General features: G+C 47.0%; 2 protein-coding genes across 7 annotated transcripts in view; one reads left to right on the top strand and one right to left on the bottom strand.

Annotated features, from left to right (window-relative positions):
* Window positions 1-1497: 1497 nt before the first annotated feature.
* TMEM183A (transmembrane protein 183A) lies at window positions 1498-20267 on the bottom strand. 2 transcript variants are annotated; one of them, XR_012897813.1, is made up of 9 exons: window positions 20091-20267; window positions 19882-19971; window positions 13561-13716; window positions 9815-9974; window positions 8492-8672; window positions 4122-4202; window positions 3236-3391; window positions 2874-3035; window positions 2060-2197 (listed from the first exon to the last, which is right to left on the bottom strand). XR_012897813.1 is itself a non-coding variant. In XM_075909892.1 (8 exons), the coding sequence occupies exons 1-8, from the start codon at window positions 20203-20205 to the stop codon at window positions 2012-2014; spliced, it is 1125 nt and encodes a 374-aa protein (XP_075766007.1). In that variant the 5' UTR covers window positions 20206-20266; the 3' UTR covers window positions 1498-2011. The 2 variants fall into 2 exon arrangements, 1 of the variants encoding a protein (XP_075766007.1); XM_075909892.1 differs by lacking the exon at window positions 2874-3035 and having other exon boundaries at window positions 1498-2197; window positions 20091-20266.
* Window positions 20268-26770: 6503 nt separating this feature from the next.
* The window catches only part of PPFIA4 (PPFI scaffold protein A4), a 143412-nt gene continuing 143177 nt past the window's right edge, over window positions 26771-27005 (top strand). For all 5 annotated transcript variants that reach the window (XM_075910026.1, XM_075910022.1, XM_075910024.1 and 2 more), the window contains exon 1: window positions 26771-26858. The gene's annotated coding sequence lies outside the window, so the exon portion shown is untranslated. The remainder of the gene's footprint in view (window positions 26859-27005) is intronic.

Below are 27005 nucleotides of genomic sequence, written 5' to 3'. Positions count from 1 at the left end.
GGAGGCTGCCATGTGTACAGTGTTGGTTCAGCGCCATCTATCAGTGAAGGGGCTACAGCTAATAGGCTTTTAGAAGAGTAACATCCTGGACAATTCTCATGTCTCTGGGAAGCATTAATAAAGTAGCAGGGAACATTAGCCAGAGAGCTCTCAGAGTGATACAACGGACACTCATCTTAGGAGAGGATTCAGGGCGAGTACATGTGACTTGGCAGGATTCCATTGAAATGTTTAGTAACTGGTAATCCTTAATTTCACTGACATACAGAAACTGATGAAAAAAATCCATTAATAACAGCTGGCAAACACTGTCTACCCCGCACCCAATGCCTGTAGAGATCCGGTGTCACTGGCCCTGAAGCTGTACTGTCACACCCTGCTCGCTCGCTCAGACAGAGAGCACAAGGGCCGCCCCTGGCTGGGAGCTGTTCAGAAGAGCGTTTTGGTTTTGAAACAACTTGCCGCTTATCTTCTTAATATAGACACACAGGAAAGGTGGAGCGAGCACTGAAGTTTTGCCACAAAGGGAATCTAATGAGAGATGTAAAACCAGAGTATAGCACAGCAATGTGCTTGGGTCAGATAAACTATCTGTGGTGGCTTTTAAGTGACTGCAACCCCCCCTCACTGATATTGCTACATAAGACATGAACACCCGCTTGGGCACTTACATACTAGACTCAAGTTAGGAAGGAAAAGCCCCATTTTTTCCAACTTTTCCCAGCAGCTGCTCTATCCCAGCAGCCTCCAGCAAGGCCAGGCTGCCACATTCCCTGGGGATCACAGAGAAGTGCTGTTGCCTCTACCCTGCAGAACACAAGATTCAGTTTGGAACAGGACGGATAAGTTAACAGGGTTCACCTTACCTGGTAAGTTGTAAAGCAGAATATCTGGGTCTCGGAGGTTACTTCAGGACATCAACTCACTCTGCATTCAGCCCCAGCCTCTCCCCCTCACGCAGCTGTACTTTGCACTGAGACTGAACTTTCCGTGTCTGCAGTGCCAGGGTATCTATGATCTCAAATCCCTTCAGGCTCAAAATCAGAGGGTTTTAGGTGGAATTCTGAAGCTCTCCTGCATAAAACTCACACCCCGATCCGTTCTGTTATTGTGGTGCTGCGACTCCTGACATGTTGACGCAGACAGGAGCCTGCTTAGCCCTCTCACACCAGCAAGTAGAGCCAGGAGGACTGGGGAAGAGCAGGGCTTCTCTTTCCCAGGTAGCTAATTTGTCTGCTGGGAACTCGACACTTTCTCCTTGCTGCAAATAGCTTTCCCAGTCACTAGCTTCAAACACTGTTTGCTTAGCTCACAGACAATCTTACTCCACTAATGGCTGAAGTCTGAGTGCTTACTTACTGATGTGGTTATTTAGTTCCCTCATGCCACAAGAGCCTTTCATTATGTATGTTGTAGATTCTTTCTTAGAGAGAGCATCGGGACATGAATTTTTTAAGTGCTTCTTTGCCTTATAAACACACACATTTAATTGAAACGTCAGCTGTAAAAGCAATCTCGTTGCTTTATGCCTTTATTTTGCTCATGCAGATTAGATAGTGAAGCATGACTAGAGATTGTCATGGCTGTTTCACTTGCTGCATCAGGGTAATACTGCTGCATTTAAGTCTGACCATGCTACAGTAAGACAGACATTAATTTCGTTATTTGGTCTGTGAAAATCTGACCACATTAGATCTGGAGGCAGACGTTCTGCTTCCTTTGCAAAACAGAACACAGGACGACTTACGGTAACGCCAAAAAGGTTTTAAATCAACAGTTTCATGGTGCTCCTTTCAAATCATAATATGTGAACTGTACATAAAAATGTGTTTATAAACATTTCCATTTTACACTTGATTCTGCTGGAAATTATATACAGGGACTGGCGTTCCAGCTTCACTCATTTGTAAGGAGATTGGAGAACTTATTCAGGAAATAAAAACAAGATTTCCCAGGTCCTGCACCTTCACTTCTGCCTGACATGGCTGCTCACAGACGCAGCAGAAGCACATTAAGCTCTCAGAGAAAAGGGGTACTGAGGGTGCCACCAATCCAAGAGGCGCACACTGTGCACAGGGTCCAGGACAACTTGGACTCCTTGGTCAAGTCGGGGCTTCTTGCCATTCTGAATTGGAGAATCCTGGAACACCAGCCTCACTCTATGATGTCTCATGTCAGTGCTCACGTTTATTGTGAACTGTGGGGAAGAAAACGAGCTATCACCTCAATATGCATTCAGGTACTGCTTCCAGAAAATGCCCAATTTTCCTTCAAATACCACCTACTATTGCAAATAGGGATGTAAAATTCTGTTTACTCGGGTAGCTGGTTAAACACCAGGTTTAACGGTAAACCAATAAAGTGGGATCCCAGGTGGGGGACCACTCCAGCCTGACTGGGGTCAGTCAGCTTTGCAGGCTCCATGCAGGGCTGCTACCTCCTGCACCGGCCCATAGTGTGGTGGGCCCAGTGGGGCTGGAGTAGCCCTCTGCAGGCCACGGGTGCCAGTAAACTGTTACCCGGTAAGGGCGATGTTTACTAGGTAACAGGCTACCTGTTCCTATCCCTAATTGTGAATGCTGATCCTCAATTCTTACTGGACAAATATTTTCCCTTGTGTATTTATGCATTTCAACTTTGTATTTTCAAATACTTCTTTTTTAATTCAGTAAAAAGCTTATAAAGCAGAGCAGACTCCAAAATGTATGCTTTTCATGGAAAAATACCAGTAAGATATCAGAATTTTAAAGATCAACCAACTCTTTTCCATAGCTAAAATCAGCATTATCTAGAGCTCAGATCTTCTGGAAATACAAAGGCAAGAGGGACAATTTTCTCCAATTCCACCCTGGGGGTTGAGAACCATAAGTCACCTAGGGTATTTTAGGTGCTGCAGACTAGGACTCCTAGGCACTATGACGACACAAAACCTCATTGTCACTCTCTTCAGGAATGGAGCACATTTCGCTGAACAGAGCTGTCAACTGGTCCCTTCTGGCTGGGCCTCAGGGTCACTGCCATGAGTCTCCACCAACCTCGAGAGAATTTAGAGACTTACAGTAACTGAACTGAAGAGACCCTTGAGTGATGGCCCCAATGCACCAAGGTAATGCATATTAATTAGTCTGCTGATGCAGCAAGATTTGCAGACAAGCAGTAATGACCGGACCATTTTCTAAGCACATTTCTATGGGGCTTAGGTGCAGTGTTAGCTAGCAGATTTCTCAACACTTACCAAAGTAAATATCATACCCATGACTACTGGCAAGAAGATGAAATTGAGGGTGGTGATCTGCAGCAGACAGCAGTCCTGATCAGGGTTTGTGAGAACATCCTCATACTGAACAGGCGGCTGAAGTTCTCTGCAACGTTTACTCTTCAATCGGGAAGGCTTGACAGAAAGAGACAGACAGGTTCTGTCAAGTAAACTATAGAAAAGGACCATCCTGGTTTAGCTGCGGATTCCTGCCTGACATCCAACTGTGAGGGCAAAAAGGTTACATGTCCAATGAAAACCCTGGGGTGGAGAGTTTGGAAGACTCTGTTTGAAGACAGATTTCAGATGTCCTAACAAGGTGCTTGGGATTATCGGTTGATCCGTCTGTTTAAAGAGGGTTTTCACAAGGATTACTGTCACTTCCTGATAAAAGGGTTGGTTTTGTTAGCTTCAGAACAGCTTTCCATGTGAAGAGACAAAAGTCATCAAGGCAAAACATTTCAAATGCAGGTCCTTACATTTAGACACTAAATCAATTTGGCTGGCTTTTTAGAGGAGCTGAATTTCCACAAACCCCCGAAGGTACTTGGGTGACTGCCTTCTCCCAGCCCAAGGTGCAGAATGTCTACGAGGTGCCTAAATATGCATGTAAGAATCTTACCCTTAGACACTTGAAACTGAAAATGTTGGCTTGTTTTGAAGCAGTAGGAATTGTCTCCTGAACAACAGCTCCACAAGTGCCTTATCTGACCACCATTGCATTTGGTAGCATTTTTTACCATGAGATGGGATTTCCATTGATTTCCTGCACTCGGCAATAGTAACTCCAGAAGAAAAATCATTACTGCTTCAAAATCCTGCTGCCTGGCCCTGACATTCAGTGGCAAGGGGTTAGCTTTCATACCTGCTTTTTGAACTTGAAGTTAAATTCCCACATTGGTTCTCGTCTGTTCCCTTCAATCTTTCTGCACCAGAAAAGCAAACACTGATATAAGAAAAAAAATACAGTAGGTTATGAGACTGTTAGAGCAAATTATTCCTTTGTTAGTGAATTTCAACACAGGCATAGAGAGCTCAAACTACATGGGAGCAGCTGAAGAGATGGCAGCAGTCGGATCCCATTAGTTACATTAATGCAAACCTGAGACTGCCCACTGTCTCGCTAATATCCTGGGGCCAACCCAGCTATATACACTGTATATGTTAATGCATATGTGGCAGTTTATATTTGCCAGCCAGAAGGTGACAATCTCGCTTCCCCCGAGGCGACACAGCTTTTGGGCTCTGGCCAGATAAGCAGCGTGCCCTCTGTTCCTCTTCTGTATGGAATGGGAGATTGGAGCACAAAATGGACTTTGCTCCACAACACACAACATGGAGCGGTCAAATGAAATCGACAACTTCTCAGTCAGTTTATGCATTCAGCTCACACTCCGAAGAAAGCAAGAGTGGAAGAGCAAGCAGCAGATCAGGAGAAGGGGGAGGAGAAAACAAAGAGAGCAGAGACACAAATGTTAAAAGCAAGTGGACAGAGCTGACAAAGCTGGGAAAGGAGTGACGGAGAACTTCAGTACTGACATGTGCGTCTGTGGCACCCAGAGGTCATACTGCTGTCCATTAGGCCAACGTGCTAGTATTTCTAAAGCACAAAGCAAAGTTTTGGCAGCACAGTTCAACTGATGGCCCACACCACTGCTTCTTTCTAAAGGAGGATGAATTCATGGATACAATGCCTCACAGCCTCTATGCTAGAGACGACCAAAGCACAGCTCTCTGGGTCAACATCTCACGTATTCTATAGTGTAACTAGGGATGTGAATGCCCCCATGGGCAGGGGGCTGCTCCAGCCCCATAGGGGGCCCACTGCGGACAGAACAGCTCTCTGTCCACAGGGAGCCTGGGCCCCGACACGGTCGGGGCTGCTCCAGCGGGGGCTGAGAGTTGGAAGCTGGCGGCAGTGGGCCCCCTATGAGAAGCTGGATAAATTCATGGAGGTTAGGTCCATAAAAGGCTATTAGCCAGGGGATAAAATGGTGTCCTTGGCCTCTGTTTGTCAGAGGCTGGAGAGGGATGGCAGGAGACAAATCGCTTGATCGTTGTCTTCGGTCCACCCTCTCTGGGGCACCTGGTGCTGGCCACTGTCGGCAGACAGGATACTGGGCAAGATGGACCTTTGGTCTGACCCAGTACGGCCGTTCTTATGTTATGTTCTTATGGCAGTGGCAGCCCCAGTGCGGGGCTGGAGGCGAGAGACCTGCCCCATTTAGTTACCCTAACATTTAAGCTGTTAACTGATTAACCACGATTTTACATCCCTAGGTGTAACCTGTGACTACCGCACCTTTCTACAGCTTTATAACCTGTGGGATTCTATGTCCCAGCATGCAATGCTCCAGGAAATAGAGTCTTGGCAGAACTACTCTATTAAAGTGAGGGGAGGTTAAATAGAGCCCAACATCTATAAAGTGTCAACTACTGGAAGCTGCAGTCATCTGACAGCCATCCAGTAGCCAGTAGAAAGTAAGTGTCCACATCACAAAAGATACCTTCCATCACAACTGGCCTTCAGCAGGCCTGTTAACAGCTTCAGCACCAAGGGAAAGAATGGCGTGATCCCCTCACCCACAGATGGTGTCTCTGGACAAGGGTTGAGGCCTTTCCTGGGGCAGTGTATGGGCTAGTTTCCGTCACAGAGGCTCTCAAATCAGAGATGCCAGACCCGCACTAATTGCTTTCATGGATTTAAAAAAAACAAAACAACAAAACAAAAACAAAAACCCCACGGGCTGCTTCAATCTGCACCATTTTAATGCAATTTAATTCTAGCTGGGTGAGGACCCACATGACCACTCTTGGTACCAAGGCTGGGTCGTGCCTACTAAGCTGCTGTGCAGTGGTGCAACCTTTCCTTTCGCTTCTGACTCATATTTGCAGGCAGGAGTCCTGGAAGGATCTCTGCCGTGGGGAATCCCCTAGAGGTGAAGCACGTCGCCAAAGGGCAGGTAAGCTCAGGATCATGGGCCGAATGGTCTCCCCAAGCAGGAAGCAATGGCAATAAATAGTTCTAAGAGATTAAAATCCCAACTGCTCCCTGCATCGTGTTGAGTAGGGGGCATGCAGCAGATACTGCTGGGCTTAACTCCACTGGCAGCTGAGTTTGTAGTTCACCTTTGGAGAACATCTGCATGGCAGCTGGAAATGTAATTCTCAGGGTAGGAAGAGCTACATGCGCTCGCTCAAATCAAGCTAGCATGCTTCTGACAGGGTTACACTTGGGCAGTTAGCCCTGCCCTCATGTGTCATGATACAGCCACTTGGCTATTTTTTAGCATGCTAGTTTGATCAGAGACAATACATGTACGTCTAGAGACCCAGAGCCAGCACATACCCTCATGGACACATCTTCATCTATCTGCCCCTGTGACCATGGCAAGTAGTTAAGCACAAAACGGAAAGTACCTCCTAAGGGGCAGAGGATGTCATCCACGTGTCAGCCGTCCTGCCCTTCAGACGTGCATCGTGTGGCCTGCTGCTCCACCAAAAAAAGGGGGGTCTCTTTAAAGGGCAAACACTTCTGCTGACACCACAATGGCTCCAGTGTCCCACACAAGCTACGCTAGGGAAAGAAAAAAGGAAATTAAAGAGGAAAAGCTGGATTCAGTATCATAGGGGTCTGTGGTGCCCTTTGCTACATGCAGTTTACACGAGCATCTCCCATCCATGTTAACAGACCCCTAAGGGTCTAACCAAAACCCATGAAAGCAAGGAATCAGAGAAACGTAAGGTCCCACTCAATGTACATCACTGTGCCTAAGCAATGCAGCCCATGGAACCAAAAGGACAGTCTGGAGTCCTGACACATGGAAGCACAGTGGGACCAGACGTATAAGGGCACTTGTGCGCTTTGATGGGTTGAAGTCAGACCTCTACTGTTACGCTAACAAAGGCTTAGCGTCATTTAATTTCCTTTTTTAAGTGAACAGAAGTAAAAAAGTATTACGTGCCAGATGTTTTTACAAAACCAGGAGTATGGTAGAAGCACCAGCAGTGGGCACCAAAGCCGTTATGATGTGAACGAATGCCAGACACTGACCCTTACAATGTGTGTATACGTGTGTGTGTGGGGGGAGGGGGATGTCTACTATAAGACCAAAAGATGGATGGATGGAGTTACAGATTGTTAAGAGTTACAGGGACTCAGAACATAACAGGAGGATACTGGAACTGCAGTTTTGCCCTTCCTTTTAAGAAAGGCACTGCATGAATGTGATGTTCAGGCAAAGAACTAATAGTTCAGGGAGCAAACAGATGCAGAGGACTTGTGAATATAAGTGGCGAACACATCTTAACCCTGTCCTGCAGTATATCCTGCCTGTTGCTACTGACTGTTCTCAGTCTGATCTCAGGGCAACTTGTCACATTAGCAGTGTCTTCATGTGGGGAGGGACAGAAGCAGCAGGGATGTCACACAGCAAAGAAATAGATTTGTCTTTTGCATAGAATGTGTGTCAAACCACTCCCTTTAAGGCTGAAAACCAAGCTGGCTTGCCATGTGTCAGCCAATAGCAAGTTAAAGCCAGGCTAGAAACAGAACAAGGGGTTAATGATAGTGACTAGCGTAAGCCAGAGACACAAATGCTCCAAGCAAGGACTGCAGTGTGGTTTTGTCCAATGACATAGCACAGCTTCCCTTCCCAACTGCACAGCCACATTCCAAAGCAGGCACTTGCTTCTCGCATTAGAGCCCCGCCGCACTACGCTACCCAAGACGATGGTCTGCAGGAAGGCAGGGTGAAAAGACTCTCTTTTTAGAGGCTGTCATTAGCACTTGTGAAGCTCTCCCATTCTCCCGAAGAAACGTTCCAAAATAATATAGCTACAAGAGTGCAAGTAGTAGACAAAATGCCTAATCTAGCTCAAACTTCCTTTGGAGCCTGGGTTGTGCAGAGGAGGGCAGGGGACAACTGTGGATTGTATCACTGACAGGGCTTCTGTCAATGTAAAATGACATTTTCCTAATTTGTATTACTGGAGATCTTAGGAGACCTAGTAACAGGCCAAGACCCCATTGTGCTAGGAGCTGCACAAACACTGGAACTGGTAAAACTTCAGAAGTTCAGACTCTCCCTAGCTTCCTATAAATATCACTGACCCAGTGCATGTATTTCACTAGGGTCCTGACTCAGATTTCTTTCTCTGAAAGGGAATAACAAAAAGCAGAGAGTGTACCAGCTGAACTCAATTAACTTTGCTTCCCCAAACACTGCCACTTACTTTGGAATTCTTTAAAGTGCTAGGGGTAGTCTCTGGAATGGCTGGATTCTTGGAGACGCGAGAAGCAAAAGGTTCATACATGTGGTATAATGAACGGATGACACATGCACGAAGGCAGCGCAACCTTTCCATCGATTCCGGCCGTAAACGGAGAGGCAGGTATGCATCAAGAGTGTAGTGCCTAAAGAAAACAGGGACAAATCCAATACCCCATGAAAAACTGTAACTCTGCTGGATTTCAGGTACATCTCAGGGAGCTACAACATAAGTGTTAAAGATTACTGATCAAATAGGTCCGCTCTGCTTTTACACCACATTAACCACTGACATCACTTGGCTGTCACATTACCCCTCTGCATACAGCTGGGGTCCAGGGCACCTTCAGAACCTGTAAGATCACCTGCCAGTCTCAAGAGGTCTTCACACCACCATGTGTCAAGACTGCAGACTGGGACTTACCAAGGTTTCTAGGATCTTTAGTGTGTGGCACAGAGTACAAAGAGCACAGAAAATAGGCAAGAGTACAAACAGGGAAAGAATGCTGATTTTGTCTGATATATAATAGAATAAATGTCAATTGTCACCAGTGAAAAAGGAGTCAAGGATGTGAACAAAGGAAAAATTTAAACTTCTGCTTAATGAGCGGACATCCACGTCGTCTCCATCAATTTCCTCCTCCTCTTCCTACCCCACACTTCTACTACCTTCCTGGTTGCCACTGAAAAGCACACATTCAGAAACAATGCCTTTATTTTCATTAAGTCCTACCCCTCGATAATTTATAGGCAGATCACTACAACTCTACTGCCCAAGTTCATCCTTCAAAAAATTAACCATTTCAAATGAGGCAAATTTCCTGTGGACATTTTGAGAGAGCTTTGCAGGGAAGATGCAATCTTATGGGTACAACATTCCTCAGACTGGGCCTTGACATTTAGAGCTCACTCCATTTTTAAATCTTGGATTGGTCATATGGGAAGATCACAAAATAGTGGCTCTTTACAGACAAACAGACTAGCGAGACAGAAGATTTCTTAAGAAATATTTAAGTTCTCTATTCAGCAATATTCATTAGAACTAGTCCCGGATAGGAGACAGAATGCTAATCACTGTCAGTTATAGAATGTCAAAGATTTCAGTGGTCAAACTGAAGTAAACATGCTACAATCACGTTCAAAAAGAACTATGTCCCAACATTTAGCATGACTGACTCACTCAGGAGACAGAACTCTACCGACAGTTCTGGAGCAAATGCTGGTCAGACCCCACTGCAGACACCTAGAACTACTAAAGAGCCTATTTACAAACTCTCTGTGGTCGCACCTTCTGTAGAGTCTGGTCCAAAAGGCAGCAGTGCAAGTGACAGTCCAGGCTTTCTTGCAAATCAGAGAAAATTTCACTATATCTTCTGGACGTATGTAGGAGGCTAGCAACAGCCAGATGTCAATGGGATAATCCCCTCCAACAGCCTCATCAGGGTTTTCTAAGTGTAACAAACACACATTAGTGTAATATAGCTCCTGCATTATAAACTTTAAGGCAAGCAAATTAGACTGATCCAGTCCTCTGTTTGGTACTATTGTGACAAGTGCTCCATGACCTGCCAAGTGCACTTGTTAGCAAGCAGCAAGCGCGCACACACGCATGCATGCACACAGTAAACGAGGTGGCTGAAGGAGGTGGCTGCGGGACAGCACATATGCCACATTAGCCAGACAGTGTCTGCAGGGAGCTCGGACCCACCGCGGACAAGGGCTGCTTTAAATCATAATTTAATGTAATCCACCTTGGGTGCAATGCACACCCCATTAAGTTAGGCCTGTCTGGAGCCCAAAGATTTCAAACCTAACCTGTGGCTAATCCTCAAGGAGGGACAGATATTGGGGAGGAACGATAGTGTTGAGATTAAAACTCACGTCTGAACGTCCAGGTGATCTTGGCTCACCCACTGACTTATGCCAGTTTGGGCTTCAGCACATTTGTGTGTCCTTATGACGATAGAGGAGCATTGTAAAACACACTGCTTTTTACACCTTATATGTTCAGGTCCTCTGTAAGCTAAAATACTGAGTGCCTCGCAATCTTTAAGCTATTTATCCTCACTCACCTCAAACATAGGGAGGTGCTACTATTCCCAATGTTAAGGATATAAAAGTAATAAGTTTTTTTGGTTGAAAAGTTGCAGCCACACTTTGTTAAAATGACTATCATCTATCAGCACCATTTACCAAGGCAACCTGACTGCATACCAAAGCAGGGCAGCAGCACAGAAGACACACCGGTTGTCCTGCTTGGTTCCCAAAGGCAAGCATGAGGAGTGGCTGGGCCAGATTTGAGTGGTGGTGTGACCTGGAGCATGGGTAGCAATGCCTGTCAAATGTATAGCTACTAGAAGAAAATGTAAAAGTTGTGGTTTCTGCAACAGACTACAGCACAGGATTTCTTACAACCTTACCCATTGTACAGACATTGGGCTGAGGAAGAGTCTCTAAAAAGTGACTTGCCCAACGTCACACAGAAAGCCTGAGGCAGAGCAAAAACTGGATCCTGGTTTCCCAAGTCGTGAGGAAAAACTCTCACCATTGGACCACTCCTCTTCTCCTGGAAGCTCCCTAGGCTTCAATTATTATCTGTAAAATGGGGAATTGTTCTCATCTCCCCAGTGTTGTGAAGCTAAATCCATTATTATTTGTAAAACGCTTTCAGGTTCTCAGAGGAAAAGGGTCACAAGTCAATTTCATATGTACAAGATCACAATTTTCCTCTCACATACATGCAATTAAATTCTGTTTGTGTTTCAGCTGGGATATTACTCATTGTACTGTGATGTTACATAACACCTTTATCTACTGCATTGCAGCTATGTAGCTTATTTACCCTGTGATACAACTTATACCCTAAGTTGCACAGAACAGACTTGCTGAATCACCGCTTTACTCAGAAATTACTGTTTAAAAAAAAAAAAAAATTACAGGAGCCCTTTGCTCCATATTTGCTCAGCTGACCCAAAATAGGCACCTATTTTTACAAACTGCCAGCCCCACAAACACAGCTTAAGAACTGAGAGTCAATCCAGCTCTTCCAAGCTCATGCATTGGTGCCAGCAATAAGGATTATGTAGAGCAAATGCTGCTCTCAATTATAGATGTACAATTGGGTGTCTTCCATGGGGAAGCACAGAAGTAATTAAAGTCGTACATTGAAAACAATGAGATTGGACATGACAATCAAAGTTAGTTAACAGCTATGCTGAAGATGAACAAAAAACCTGAGCTATGTTAATTCTGTATGGCTAACAGCAACTCAATTTTAACGTTAGCAGCCAATAAACAGCACTAATTCCAATACACGTGGGCCTCACCTCTACTGGAAAGTAGTGTCAGTTTACAGTAACTTTTCTGGTTATAACTGCACTTTCAGATTCTAGTATCTTAGTTAATATCTGATTAATCTCACCACAATATAGAATATCAATAACTGCTTAAACGGCTAAATGTGTAACTCAACCGCAAAAGTTGCAGAGTAAATGTTCCTAATGGGGTCCCTATCTTTTGTGTTTCTTGAATGCTTTAATGTTAGCAACAGGACAAGTGATACCAGACATGGAAGAAATTGGATTTGTGCTTCATGATGTAACAGTGCCCAATTCTTCCACCAAGGGAAATGTAGTTATATTGTGTTTTTAATATTAGAAGTACACAGTCTGGGCTTCTTGTTTTGCTGGAATATCTCAGAGCTAGAAGAATATCCCAAGAGATATTAGAAGGAATCTATGCAAGAGACAAGGGCAGCAATTTTTATCCTGACTGTTTAAGTATGTTTTTGCTAACAGACTATTTAATTCACATTCCTAATAACCAAGTGGGAGATGTATTTTTCACACAGAGCTTAACACTCTATGCCTTGAACTATCAGAGCTCTCACTGCTGTTCTCTAGCCTCAGAGGGGTAGCCGACTTAGTCTGTAACAGGAAAACTTAAACAATAAATAGTCTAGTAGCACCTTAAAGACTAACAAAACATGTAGATGGTATGAGCTTTCGTGGGCACAACCCACTTCTTCAGATGACAGGAGTGTTGGAAGTCCAGATCCAAGAATAAATAAGGGGGGGGGAATAGAGGGGAGGAAGAAAAAAAAAAAAGAGACAGTGAGTAGATAGTCTAGTACATGGGTTCCCAAACAAGGGGCAGGGAGAGGGCATACCCCCCTGGGGTGTCATGAAGAAATTCCAGGGGGGTGCAAGGCAACCCAACCCCCCCCCCCCCCCCCAAAGTTTTGCTGCTATTTTTGTTTTTCAGCCCCGGTCAGTTCCTTTTTTTCTCTCCCCCCCCCAACAAGTTTTGCTGCTATTGAGGGGGGAGGGGCCCGGAGGGTTTCTCAAAAATCAAAGAGGGGGCGTGATGCCGAAAACTTTGGGAACAATTGGTCTAGTAGCACCTTAAAAGACTAAATAGTTACAAGAGTCTGATAAGAACCATTAGTTTGCACTTGGAAAGGAAGATGACCAACACCAAATTCTATGCAGAATCTGGGAAAATCAATCAATCAAGGAATCTTCCCACAAGAACAGGTAATACCTATTTTATACAAACTATTCAACAATCGCCTTCCTTTATTTTTCTTCTTTTTAAAAAAAAGGGGAAAGTGCTCGCCTTAGACACTGAAGAAAGAAATGAGGCCCAATGTTTTTCTCTCTGAACATCTCCTTTAATGATTCACAACTGTAGGATTTTATATCGTGTTTCAGGAAAGTTTGTATCTGCAGCACATAGGTGGCTGAACCAGTTAAGCATGATTTAATTAACTACAGCAATCTGCCTTCAACAGGAAAGGGGAGATGACCATTAACTCAGGATTGGGGAACTAAATCTGCCACTAGCAAAGCATGAGCATTGGCATTCCTTTGGTTAAGCTTTTATGCGCGCACACACAAATACACACACTTCACTGAACTCCTGGAAGAAATATACCGCTGATCGGTAAGTATCAATTACTAGAGCTTGGCAAATGCAGATGATGATCCCAGCAAGGACCCCGCAGAGCTTCCTGGATGAATGATGGAGTCATACCTTTGTGCCTCTTGCTTTTCTTTTTTCTAGAGGTGGTTCTTTCATTGATGTTTTCCTTAGCATCCATTTCATCACTACTGTCACAGGATTCCCCAGTACATGAGAGTACTTCCTCAGAAGGAACACGAGAGGCTTCCAAACCACAGAGAGATTTTACTAGAACCAGAACAAACAGATTACACACATCCCAAGTACAATACAAGAAGCAGCATGAGTTGGTTAGGATCTGTGAGGGGGCTGGCTGCCATTTTTTGAAACATCCACATGAGCAATCATTGCTAATACCCAGTAAAAACATTTTCTAACATTTTAAGAGTGGATGCTTACTAATGGTTCCAAGCTGACAGGGAGTTCTGAATGAAGCTCCCCACACCTCTGACAGAACTAACTGATCTTCTGCACATGTCAGACTTCCTTGCCCTGAGGAGCTCTTCCTGCCACTTTCAGCTTTGCAAGGATCATGTATCATCTCTACAAGGCCTGAATTCATGACCACACACTGGACGTACTGCCACTAAGGGAAGACAAAGGAGGGTGCATTGCTAAAGATGAAGAAGAGATTGTGATGGCATAAACTGTATTAGAGCTCTGGTATTTATCAGCAGTTTAATCCCACCAGGTTTCTTTCATTTAAGTACAGAAATCCAATTTATCATAGGAGTTTGAGAAGGGAAAGATTTAGGTGGTCACAACTATTCCATTTTCAGAAGACAAATGCAAGATGGTCCCCTACAGAGTATTCATTATTGCTTTCCCCACAACTACCAGGTCAGGCATCTTACTGTTGGGAGCTTTCTTTTTTAAATTTTATCTTATTAATTCTAGCTATACCCCCAAATATCACACCACATAAATCCTCTCCTTCCTTTGGGTAACACCTTTCCAAGGATACACTGGGGAAGGGGGGGGAGGGAGGAGGTCCAAAGAAGGTATGCAAATTGCACTCGCATTTGCATATCTTCTTCCGATTCTTTTTCTGGAAAAGGATTTTCCAATATTTGGCCCGTCTATACTGGGCCAAATGTCGGAAAAAAACCCTTTCAGAAGGCCAGATACACCTCGTTTTACGAGGAATAAGGGGGCTTCTGAAAAAGGGTTTTTTTCTGACATTTGGCCCCCATGTAGATGGGCCAAATATCGGAAAAATCCTCTTTTGGAAAAAGAATTAGAAGAAGATATGCAAATGCGAGTGCAATTTGCATATCTTCTCTGAACACCCCGCCCCCTCCACAGTGTTGCCATACCCCAATAGTTTAAGAAAATATCTCCAAGGTTCCTAATCTTAGTTCAATTTTCCACCAATGTGTCAATATCCTTCAAGTTCTGAGGTGTTCAGAACTGAATGCCACACTCCAGATGCTAAACCCTTCAATGAAATATCAGTTTGTTTGTTTGTTTTAACTGAAAACATTCCAAACACCAAATTCATGAGAGATAATTGAGTCTCTAGAACAGGGGTGGGCAAAAGGGTGGATCCGACCTGCAGAGGCCCTGGTGCTCCCCCACCCCCAGGCCAATTAGGACCTGGGGCCAGGGGAGCATGTGACGCCTCCTCCGGCCCTGCCAGGAGCATGTAGTGCTTTGAAGCACCATGAGCTGCTTGCAAGACAGGGGCACAGCGGAGGAAGCTTTGTGCACTCCCTCACCCCCAGGTCCTAACTGGCCTAGGGGCAGAGGATCGTGGGAAGTCTCCTCCCACGCCAGGGGTCTGGGCACCTCGGGGGAACATGTGGGGGGGGAGGGGCAAAGGCACTCCCTCACCCCCAGACCAGTCATTGTCTGGAGGTGGGGAACAAGAAAGCATCTTAGCCCTGCCCCTTCCTATGCAGCCCGGTGCCACTTCAAAAATTCTGGAGGTATAAGTTGTTCTCAAACTGGAAATAATTGTGGGTGAGAACGAAGTTCTCTATCTGCTTCCCAAGATCCATAAACCTGGACACCCCGGACGCCCCATCATCTCTGGTATTGGCACACTCACTACTGGTCTATCCAGCTATGTAGACTCTCTCCTCAAACCCTACGCAACCAACACCCCCAGCTATCTCCGAGACACTACTGACTTCCTAAGGAAACTACAAAACATCGATAACCTCCCCAATAACACCATCCTTGCCACCATGGATGTAGAAGCACTATACACCAACATCCCACATGAAGACAGATTACAAGCTATTAGAAACACTATCCCAGAGGACACCACTGCCAACCTGGTAGCAGACCTATGTAACTTCGTTCTCACCCACAATTATTTCCAGTTTGAGAACAACTTATACCTCCAGATCAGCGGCACAGCCATGGGTACACGCATGGCCCCACAGTATGCTAATATCTTTATGGCTGACCTAGAACAACGTTTCCTCGACTCCCGTCCCCTTTAACCCCTTCTCTACTTACGCTACATCGATGACATCTTTATGATCTGGACGCATGGCCAAGAAACACTGGAGACATTCCACAGAGATTTCAACAACCTACACCCCACCATTAACCTCAGCCTGGATGAGAGATCCATTTCCTGGACACCACAGTACAAATCAACAATGGAAAATTAGACACCACCCTCTACAGAAAACCCACTGACTCATACAGTTACCTACATGCTTCCAGCTCCCATCCAGCACACACCATACGATCCATCATCTATAGCCAAGCCCTTCGATACAACCGCATCTGCTCTAATCCCACAGAGACCAGAAACTTCAGGATCTCTACCAAGCATTTATAAACCTCAACTACCCACCCGGAGAAATAAAAAAGCAAATTGAAAGAGCCAAACGAATACCTAGAAACCATCTACTACAAGACAGACCCAAGAAAACCAACAATAGAACACCACTTGTCATCACCTACAGCTCCCAACTTAAACCTGTCCAACACATTATCAATAGATTACAGCCTATACTGGAACAGGACACTAAACTACAAGAAGCTCTGGGAGACAGACCCATAGTCTCCTATAGACAACCACCTAACCTCAAGATAATTCTTACCAACAACCACAGGACATACCACACTAATACCAACCCTGGTACTTTCCCTTGCAACAAACCCCGCTGCCAGCTTTGTCCACATATTAACTCTGCTGACACCATTATTGGGCCTAACCAAGTGAGTTATAAGATCAAGAATACATATTCCTGCGCCTCCAGAAATATAATCTATGCTATCATGTGCCGAAAGTGTCCGTCTGCCATGTACATTGGACAAACGTCTCAGACACTTCGCCAAAGAATCAATGCCCACAAAACAGACATTAGACAGGATCACAAAGAAAAAACAGTTGCTTGTCATTTCAACCAGAAAGGACACTGTCTGAATGACCTGCTAACCTGCATCCTACTTCAGAAGACATTCAAATCTGCACTTGAAAGGGAATCCTCTGAACTGGCATTCATGCTAAAATTCGACACTCTCCGCAGAGGAATTAACAAAGACTCCAACTATCTTACCCATTACAAAGATAGCTTCCCCAATTATCACCTCTAATACTATTAACTCACAGACATCTAATATCATTAACTCACTGGCATTCACCTTCCTTCCCCCCCCCCATCCCCCTTCTGTTCTGTAAGGTGATTTGTCCTTTTCATGTGTGTTCATTTTTTTTAAATTGTATCCTTTGGTATATATGGTTGTGACTATTTTCTTCCATTATTTGATCTGAGGAAGTGGGTCTGGCCCACGAAAGCTCATCACCTAATAAACCATCTTGTTAGTCTTTAAAGTGCTACATAGTCCTGTATTTTGTTTCAGCTACACCAGACTAACACGGCTACATTTCTATCCCAAGACAACATGGCACCAGACTGCTGAAGTAGAAACGAAGAGCATGATTTACACTTGGGGCACTATTGAGAGGCTAGCCAGAGACAGACAGAAGTGGAGGACCTTTGTTGCTGCCCTATATGCCAATGGGCGTGAAGGATGGTGACAGGATAAGGGAGCTTCTCTGCAGAGCTGCCGCAGGGGTAGCTCCTGGAGCCAGCTTGAGCCAGGACCGAACAGGCCCGGCTCACGCCAGCTCTGGACCACTGCAACTCTGCATTTTAAATGTAATAAGAGACTGGTAGCTCTTACTACATTTAAAATGCAGAGGCGCAGTGACCCCGGACCAGTACGAGCTGGGACTGCTTGGTCCCGGCTCACAGTGGGTCTAGCAGCCCCTATTCACTGTGACCTGGGCTGCTCCAGTGACCTGTGACCTGCTCCAGTTCACTGTGACCTGCAGCATTCCCTGTTCGCAGCCAGCCCCGGCGGCTGCAAATAGAGGCTGCTCCGGCAGCAGCCCTTGTTCACAGGAAGGGGGCAGAGGGAGGGGCTGCTGCTGGAACAGCCTTCACAACTGGGGGAAAAGAGAAGGGCACGTCAGGTAACACCGTGGAGATGGTGCTGGAGGGAATCAACAGAGGCAGCAAGGGGAAGGGGAAAGCAAGTCGTCGACTACTCGCTTACATCCCTCCCCTCCCCACCATCAGAACAGAGAGGGATGCGGGTCCAGAGACAAGTGAAGGCTAGTGGCCTGAAAACTAACTGGTTGTTCCTTGCTGTCACCCTGAAATAGCGATAATTGTAAAAATAATCTCTTTAGGAGGGCATCAATAACTTTAAAAAAAGCATATAAAGTTACTCTAACAACAATGGGGATCCAGTGGATATAGTGTACTTAGATTTTCAGAAAGCCTTTCACAAGGTCCCTCACTAAAGACTGAAGCAAAGCAAGCTGTCATGGGATAAGAAGGAAGGTCCTCTCATGGATTTGTAACCTGACTACAAGATAGGAAACAAATGGAAGGAATGTATGATTTTATGAGAAGTAATCCCATTCTGGGCACATCCCATTTTCCTGGCACAACAAAATCCTTACCTTGCTTTAAGTTATGGTAAGAGGAAGCTGTATACTGTATTTGGCAGTCCTAGCTCTTACCATTCAGGAGTTCTTGAACAGACACAAACTCTCTCAAATATACAGGCAGACTAGAAGATTTACCCAGCATTGCTTGGGTCCTTAACTTCAAATAAGTTTTGTTTTTCTTCATTTCTAGAATGCAGCTGGGGAGGATGGGTTCATTCTGTAGGCTGTCCTGGTGAGAGAGGACTACCCCAGCTCTCTCTTGCTACAGGAGCTTGGGACCAAGTGAGAAGCTCTGGGTGAGGGGTGCACGACAGACACACAAACAAATATACTCTCTGAAATATAAAGTAGATAGCTGTCCCTTTCTCCATTTCTGCACCCTGCTACCCCAATGCGGTTCCAGCTGTCCTGCTGCCCTCCTGTGGTCATTCTACAGTAGAACTGTCCCTCATACCAGACCCTTCCCTTTCCATTTTATGAGATACAATCAAATTCCAGAAACCACCCCAATGTCCTAGAACAACAAAACCCTGACCTTGTTTTAAGTTATGACAAGAGGAAGTTGCATAGCAAATTTGGTGGTCCTAACGCTTACTGTTTAGGAGGAGTTCTTGAACAAATCGACTCTCAGAATGACAACATTTCTAAAATATATAGTAGATAGGTAAATTTTCCCACATGGACAAGTCCTTAGTTTTTGTTATTAGTGTTGATAAATCATCTGTCTTTTAACTGCTAACATTTAAGAATGGAAAGGTAGCTCAGATTGTTTTCTTTGTCCTGAGTAGCTGAAAGCCTAAGAGCAGTTATTGACAGCATAGTCTATTAAGAAACTGCCTAGCTAGACAGATTCTACAATCAAAATGACAGCAGGGACACCCTCAAGAGAGTAAGATACCATCTGCAATCTGGGAAAGTAATTTCAGCAACATTAAACACCCTCTTTTCCTAGTGGGAAAAACTAAGGAGAACTGTATACAGTCGTATGTAAACTGGCAAAGCATTAGAGAATTCTTACTACAGTATTCTCAGCTTTAGTCAAGAGAGAAGCAGAGTCTTGCAACACCAGAGACAAGATGTTCCTTCCTGTCTAAATAATCTGTAGATGCAGGTTTTATTTCCAACTCTGTCACAGAGTACCTGTGCAACCTCTTGGGTAAGTGACTTAGGCCTGCTCTACACTAGAAAATTAAGCTGACAACTACAAGGCTGAAGGACTTGAAAAACCCACCCCCGAGCGGCACAGTGAAACCAACCTGCCCCCGGTGCAGAAGGCAGCGGGCAGAGCGGGAAGCCGGCCCCCCCCCCCCCGGTGCAGAAGGCAGCGGGCAGGGTTTCTCCTCGGGCTGGCCGGAGCCCCCCCCCGGCCCAGGCCTGCCCGTAGCCCCCCCCCCCGGCCCGGCCTGCCCGCGCTCCGGGCCCGCCCCCCCCCCGGCCCCGGCCTGCCCGCGCTCCGGGCCCGCACTCACCCTCCTGCTGCAGGGCGTTGGCCACCGCCTTCCTCACGCGCCCGGACTTGACCACGGCGGGGTCGGAGTTGGCGAAGTCCGCCACCGTCACTAGCCGAGAGAAAGGCGCGTGAGGCGCGGGGCGGGGGCACCGGACACGGCGCTACGGGGCCGACAGGGCCGCAGTCAGGGGGAGCGGGGGGGGGGGGAACCCGCCGGGGGGGGCTCACCCCGCTCGGAGCAGACGTCATCGGCCCGGAACTTGAGGCGCTTGCGGGCCCCCCTTCTGCGCATGTCGGCGGCGCGAGGCGCGGGGCTCGCGGCGGGCCGGCTGCTCGGGGCCATGTCCGCAGGGCCGCGCGCACCTCCCAGCGCCCGGCTCTCGGCCCGCCCCGCGCCGGCCCCCCTCTCGCGAGAGCGCGAGCCGGGCGCGCTGACGTCATCCCCCCGCGGGGGGGGGGGGCTCCTTCCTGCTGCGGGCTCTGCCTCGGGAGCTCCGCTGGGTCTGAGCGCGGCCCCGTCATCGCTCCTGCCCTGCAGGGGGGTCGGGAGCGCGCAGAGCCCCGGGAGGGAGGGTCGGGAGCGCGCAGAGCCCCGGAAGGAGCGCGCAGAGCCCCGGGAGGGGGGGGGGGGTTGGGAGCGCGCAGAACCCTGGGAGCGCGCAGAGCCCCGGGAGGGAGGGTCGGGAGCGCGCAGAACCCCGGGAGGAGCGCGCAGAGCCCCGGGAGGGGGGGGGGGGTTGGGAGCGCGCAGAACCCCGGGAGCGCGCAGAACCCCGGGAGGGGGGGTCGGGAGCGCGCAGAACCCCGGGAGGGGGGGTCGGGAGCGCGCAGAGCCCCGGCAGCAAGGCCCTGAAATAAGAGCATGTCCTCAGTCGAGTCCTCCTCTGGGGGAGACAGCCCCCCCCCCAGCTTGCAGGGGTCGTGCCCCCGAAGGCCACAGCTGTAGATGCAGAAGAAACATTGCACAGAGCCTGGTGTTGCGTTAGGGACAGCGCCACATCAACGGCTACATCTAGACGGGCATTTGCGGAAACGAGCATCTAGATTGGCACGGACGCTCTTCCACAAAAGCACTTTTTGCGGAAAAGTGTCCGTGCCAATCTAGACGCGGTTTTGCGCAAGAAAGCCCCAATCGCCATTTTCGCCATCTGGGCTTTTTTGTGCAATACAATACCGCGTTGTCTACACTGGCCCTTTTGCCCAAAAGCTTTTGCGCAAGAGGGTTTTTGCACGAACGGGAGCAGCACAGTATTTCCGCAAGAACATTGAGAATCTTACATGAGATCGTCAGTGTTCTTGCGGAAATTCAAGCAGACAGTGTAGACAGCTGGCAAGTTTTGCCGCAAAAGCAGCTGATTTTGCAGCAATACTTGCCAGCTGTCTACACTGGCCACTTGAATTTCCGCAAGAACACTGACGATCTCATGTAAGAAATCAGTGCTTCTTGCGGAAATACTGTGCTGCTCCCATTCGGGCAAAAGTCCTTTTGCGCAAAAGCTTTTGTGAAAAAGGGCCAGTGTAGACAGCTCAGGGTTTTTTTTTTGCAAAAAAGCCCCAATGGCGAAAATGGCAATCGGGGCTTTTTTGCACCATAGCGCGTCTAGATTGGCACGGACGCTTTTCCACAAAAAGTGCTTTTGCGCAAAAGCGTCCGTGCCAATCTAGATGCTCTTTTCCGCAAATGCTTTTAACGGAAAACTTTTCCGTTAAAAGCATTTGTGGAAAATCATGCCAGTCTAGACATAGCTGGTGGGTTTGAATTAGAGTGATGCTCAAGGTGGGACAACGGGCCTAGGTATATTGTTTTTCTAAAAAGATCACTATCGGTGACTAGGGACAATATTGTACATTTTGCTGCCATTTCCCACAGACAGGGATTATTGAAACTAATATCTCACTCCTGAGGTAAGCAAGGGTGCACCTCCCCCAGATGTGTGGCTGCAGATCTGTTTCCTATTCCGCTTGCCTATGTGCTGCTTTGGTCCTTGCACCCATAATTGTTGATTGACACAGGGAATTTCCTACAACCGGGGAAGAGAACAGAGCAGTTCTGCCTATGAACCTTTGGCAGAGGATTAGGGAGTACCTACAGGAAAGTTCTCAGAGATCTTTCTAGAGGATTCCTGTGAAATTTTGGTGTACATTAACACTGTTTTGCTGCACAGGGGAAAGCAAAGCACACACAAACACAGCTAGTTTTGTTCTTGTACATTTTGATCCCTTCACCTACTCCTAGAATATCCAAAGCAAAGGACAGCTGTACCTCTTATAACCTAGCAGCATCAACTCAACAAGATCACTTGCCAGTACTCCTGTCTCCTGTGTCGTGTGCCAGAGATGAACTGGCTATACTGCTCCAAAGTGGGAAAAAAAGATCCTGGCTTGCGGCATCATCAGACAATCCTGTCATGTCTCCACGTCATCCCCCACATCAACCTCCTTGTCCATGACTTTGTCCTCTGCTGAGTCTATTGTCTGCAGTTCCCAGCCCCAATGAAGTATCCATGGGGCTTTTGGCTGTGGAGGTCCTCTCCTGAGTATAGCGTCCAGCTGCTTACAGAAGCAGGAGGTCTTTGGTGCAGCATTCAGAGTGATAGTGTGACTCCCTTGCCTTCTAGTATAAATGCCTTCGCTCCTTTATTTTTGCATGGCACCGATGCATATCCCATTCATAGCCCTTATCCAACATACCATGAGAAATCTGCCTGTAGGTATGGAAGTTCCTATGGCTGGAGTGGAGCTGGGACTGCACAATTCCCAAGGTGCCAGCAGATCTAACAACTCAGGTGTGCTCCAAGCAGAAGAGTGTTTGCTGCTTGGACTCACCATGGTCATCGGGAAAGATGCAATGTGGGATGTTCATGGCAAGCAAACAGGAAGTGGACAATCAGACGCCAAATCGTGTGAAGATATTTTTGTTAGTCTGCAAGGCAGCAAGGGGGTGGGGAGGGGAGGGAGTGCCGCATGGAGTGTGGGATCAGGTGGAGACTGAGGGTCACCTGGGGCTCTTGTACATTTCAAAGGCAGAACGCGGAAGTCCTTATTGACTAATTGAATGGAAATCCCATTGACTACTTAATTAGTTAATTAATCTAAATTTAACATCCCTAGAGCTGACATGAGACTCCCTGGAGCCCAGTGGAGAAAGCTGAAGTTCCAGGGCTGAAGCCAAAGCCTGGGCCGGGCTACTTAAGGCTGAAGCTGAAGCCCAAACAACTTAGTTTCACAGGCACTTTCTGGCATGGGGTCCCGGGCATTTGCTCTGCTTGCTATTGCTGGCCCTGGCTTGTAATCTGCTGAATATGCAGAAAACCAATTGTGGCACAGGTGGACCATGGAATTTTTATAGCATGTTGAGTGGGCCTCAGAAAGAAAAAGGTTGAGAATCAATGTTCCCTCTAATCTTTTCCACCCATGTGCAGAGTTTTTTCCATCCATGTGTGGAATAAAATTTTACTGTGCACCGAGGTATGTGTGAATGTGCACTGCTACCAATAGAAACACAAACCTAGCTGTAGGCACTCTGCTAATCAGCTGCTAGGCATTTGCATTTCTCCTGAGCACTCAACTTACAGGGAACGCTGTTGAAAACCCCCAGTTTAGCTACAATTACTTTTACCTCAATGTAGGGGACTGGACAAGATGCTCTATCCAGTCCTATATTTCTACAGCTATGACTACACCCGAAAGCTTACAGTGGCACAGCAGTAGCACTGCTAGTCCAGAGGCTCTAAGCCAGTGGGAGAGAACTCTCCTGTTGAGTTAATCAATCCCAAATGAGTGGTGGTCACTAGGTTGGTGTGAGAACACCAGTGTTTAGGTCGGCGTAACTTAAATTAGTCAGGGGGTGCCTTAGCACCCCTGACCGGCATAAGTTGTATCAACCTAAACTGTAGGATAGCCATAATCTAAGATTTCTTATTGTGACAGAAGAACCCTTTCTGTTGATGTAGGGTCTCCACTACAACATTGCTTCTTGTAGTGTTTCAAGTGTGGACATAGCTTTATATTGGTTTAAATTGTTCACGCTAAGCTCATTGTAAAATATCCCTTGGTTTAGGACTGGGTCAAATGCAGGGCCCTTAATGTGATGCTCAAATAAATGGTGCCACCTTGTGGTGAGCAAATTATTAAAACTATTTTAAAGGTAATAGAGATGTAGCCGTGTTAGTCTAGTCTAGCTGAAACAAAAAACAGGACTATGTAGCACTTTAAAGACTAACAAGATGGTTTATTAGGTGATGAGCTTTCGTGGGTTCAGAAAGTGGGTCTGGCCCACGAAAGCTCATCACCTAATAAACCATCTTTTTAGTCTTTAAAGTGCTACATCGTCCTGTTTATTTTAAAGGTGACTGACAAAGGAAAAAAAAAAAAGATTAGGGATCACATTTTCAAAAGGACCAAAATAGCCTAAGCCTCACTGACTTTCAGAGATACTTATACTCCTACCTGCCTACGTCACTTGCTTTAGGACTTTGCTATTATTTGTAATGATGATGATTATTATAGTGCAGTGGTATAGAACCATTCTCAGGTTCAGGATCTCCTTGTAGTAGGGGTCTGCACAGTGGGGTTCTAGCCCATGACAAGGGCTCCTAACGCTATGGTAATACTAATAATAGACAGCAATAATAAGATGTGACTGGTTGGTGTTTCTGTTTTTCTTACATATGAAATTCAAGTCTTGTGTCCCCTGAAATACTCTGACAAGTGGAGAACTGGTGAAAGCATGGCATTGGAAAAGACCAAAGGCTGACGTCTATGCAACTGCAAGGGGGTGGCGTATTTTAGTCATACTGTAAAAATCCTATCTTGTATGGTTTTGTTCATTCCAGTGTCCAGCGGCCATTTTGGAGAAAGGCTATAGTTGACTCAACACCTCTTTCCCATCCCAGCTGAAGTGTGGGAACACATGATACATATCCTCAGAGACTCCAAGGAGGCCTCTAGCAAGCAGGGAACAGAAGATGTGACAATCCTGATATGTATGTTTAAAAAAGTGTGTGTGTGTGTGTGTGTGTGTGTGTGTGTGTGTGTAGATGCTTGTCTAAAATGCTGTTACTTCCAAAGCAGAGAAAGATACAACAGGAGCATTAGAACTGGAGAAAAAGGAGTCACTATGCTTAGAGAAGTAGTATGGTCCAGTGGTTAAGTCACTAACCTAAAACCTGAGAGACTTGAATTTGGTTCCCTTTAGGGCCACAGATTTTCTGTGTGACCTTGAGTAAGCAGTTTAGCCTCCCTGTGTTTCCCATCTGTACTATGGGAATAATAGACAAGGTGGGAAGAGTAATATCTTTTATTGGACCAGTTTCTGGTGATGAGAGGCAAGATGCTCTTCCTGAAGCAGAGCTCTGTGTTGCTTGAAAACTTGTCACTCTCATCAACAGACGTTGGTCCAATAAAAGGTTTTATTTCACTCCCCGCCCTTATCTTTCTAGTATCCTAGGATTGACACAGGTACTACAACAGTGCATACACTAAGGCTGTGTCTACATTGGTCCCTATTACGGAATAGGGATGCTAATGTAGCACTTGGGAATAGGCAAATCCGCGGGGGATTTAAATATCCCCCGCGGGATTTGCATTTTCATGGCTGCCGCTTTTTTCCGGCTTGTAGATAAGCCAGAGAAAAGCGCCAGTCTGGATGCGATCCTCCGGAAAATAAGCTCTTTTCTGGAGGATCTCTTATTCCCACTTTCAAGTGGGTGCACTTTCAAGTGGGAATAAGAGATCCTCCGGAAAAGAGCTTATTTTCTGGAGGATCGCGTCCAGACTGGCGCTTTTCTCCGGCTTATCTACAAGCCGGAAAAAAGCGGCAGCCATGAAAATGCAAATCCCACGGGGGATATTTAAATCCCCCGCGGATTTGCCTATTCCCAAGTGCTACATTAGCATCCCTATTACGGAATAGGGACCAATGTAGACATAGCCTAAGGGATAATCACAGATCCCTGCACATACTTTAATGCAGTAAAGTTTATGAAGTGCTCCGATATTATAGTTACAGAGGCTAGATAAGTACCTGGGAATTCAGTGTCCCTTGTGTTTGGTCCCATTGGTTTGGGTATTTACTTGACACACTGTATATGAATATGAATGTGCAGGGAAAGGATGTGTCTGAGTGTTTGCAATTGACATTTCAACCCTGGCAGATACTTTGAGAGAAGCCTGTAAGAGTGGGGTGTCAGCCTGGGGTATCATAATTTGGGATGGTCACAACCCACATCCCTAGATCTAGGCTCAGAGATGGAAATTTCAACTGTGGCTGATGGCCTCTGCCCCTAAGGTGGCCTCTGGGCTTCTTGCTTCCTTCCTTTGGAGGGGAACAGATAGGAACTGCTTTCGTGGAGGGGCAAGACTCAAGCTCCTATTTAGGCTTCTGGTGGGGTCCCTGCCTACCCCCTCCCACTCTGGCCCTTGTAAAGGGGAGGAAGGTGACAACTTTTGCTCTGGATTTTGTCCCTCTCCATGGGGCTTGCATTCCCCACAGCCTGCTGGCTGTCAGGTAGAGGGTGGGGTTGAGCAATCAGGAGACGCAATATGAATGTTGAAATGATTTTTTTTAAATCACTGACAGGTTGGGTCCACAATCCATAGCCCCCAGATTGAGGGGGGTGTCACAAAGGGAGATATCTGCCCTGCCCACTGATCGAGGTGCAGTCCTGCTGGGGTTTGTAGGCTGGGAAAGAGCCCCCCAGACGGGGCCCATTGGCTGGGGCGCTGCAGGGAGAGGGTGGTTTTTTTGCAAGCAGGGGAACCAGAAGCAGAAGGGCGGGGGCGGGGCGAGGAGTGAAGGGGCGGGGTTATGCGTTGATGAGATGCAGGGGGCGGGGCTTAGGGAGCAGGGCGCGGTGCAATAAGCAAGGAGTGGAGTCAGGCGGGGGCGTGGCTAGGCGCCGGGGGTGGGCGGGGCTCGGCCGGCGCTGCGGCGGTGCAGAGACAGGCGGGGAGCTGCTCAGCTGGCTCCTGCCTTCGCCGCATCTGCTGCGGCCGGTGAGTGGCCGCGAGCGGGGGCCCCTGCTCTGGAGGGGGGGGTCTCTGAGCCGGGGGAGGGCGCTGCCTGGGGGGTGCACGCTGCGCTGGGGGGCGCTGAGCTGGGGCCCCCCTCTCATGGCAGGGCGCTTTGGAGGGGTCTGGGGG

Source organism: Pelodiscus sinensis, chromosome 27 (genome assembly GCF_049634645.1).
Source record: "Pelodiscus sinensis isolate JC-2024 chromosome 27, ASM4963464v1, whole genome shotgun sequence".
NCBI lineage: Eukaryota > Metazoa > Chordata > Testudines > Trionychidae > Pelodiscus > Pelodiscus sinensis.
The sequence above is the reverse complement of the archived record's forward strand: the minus strand, read 5'-3'. Positions and strand labels throughout refer to the sequence as shown.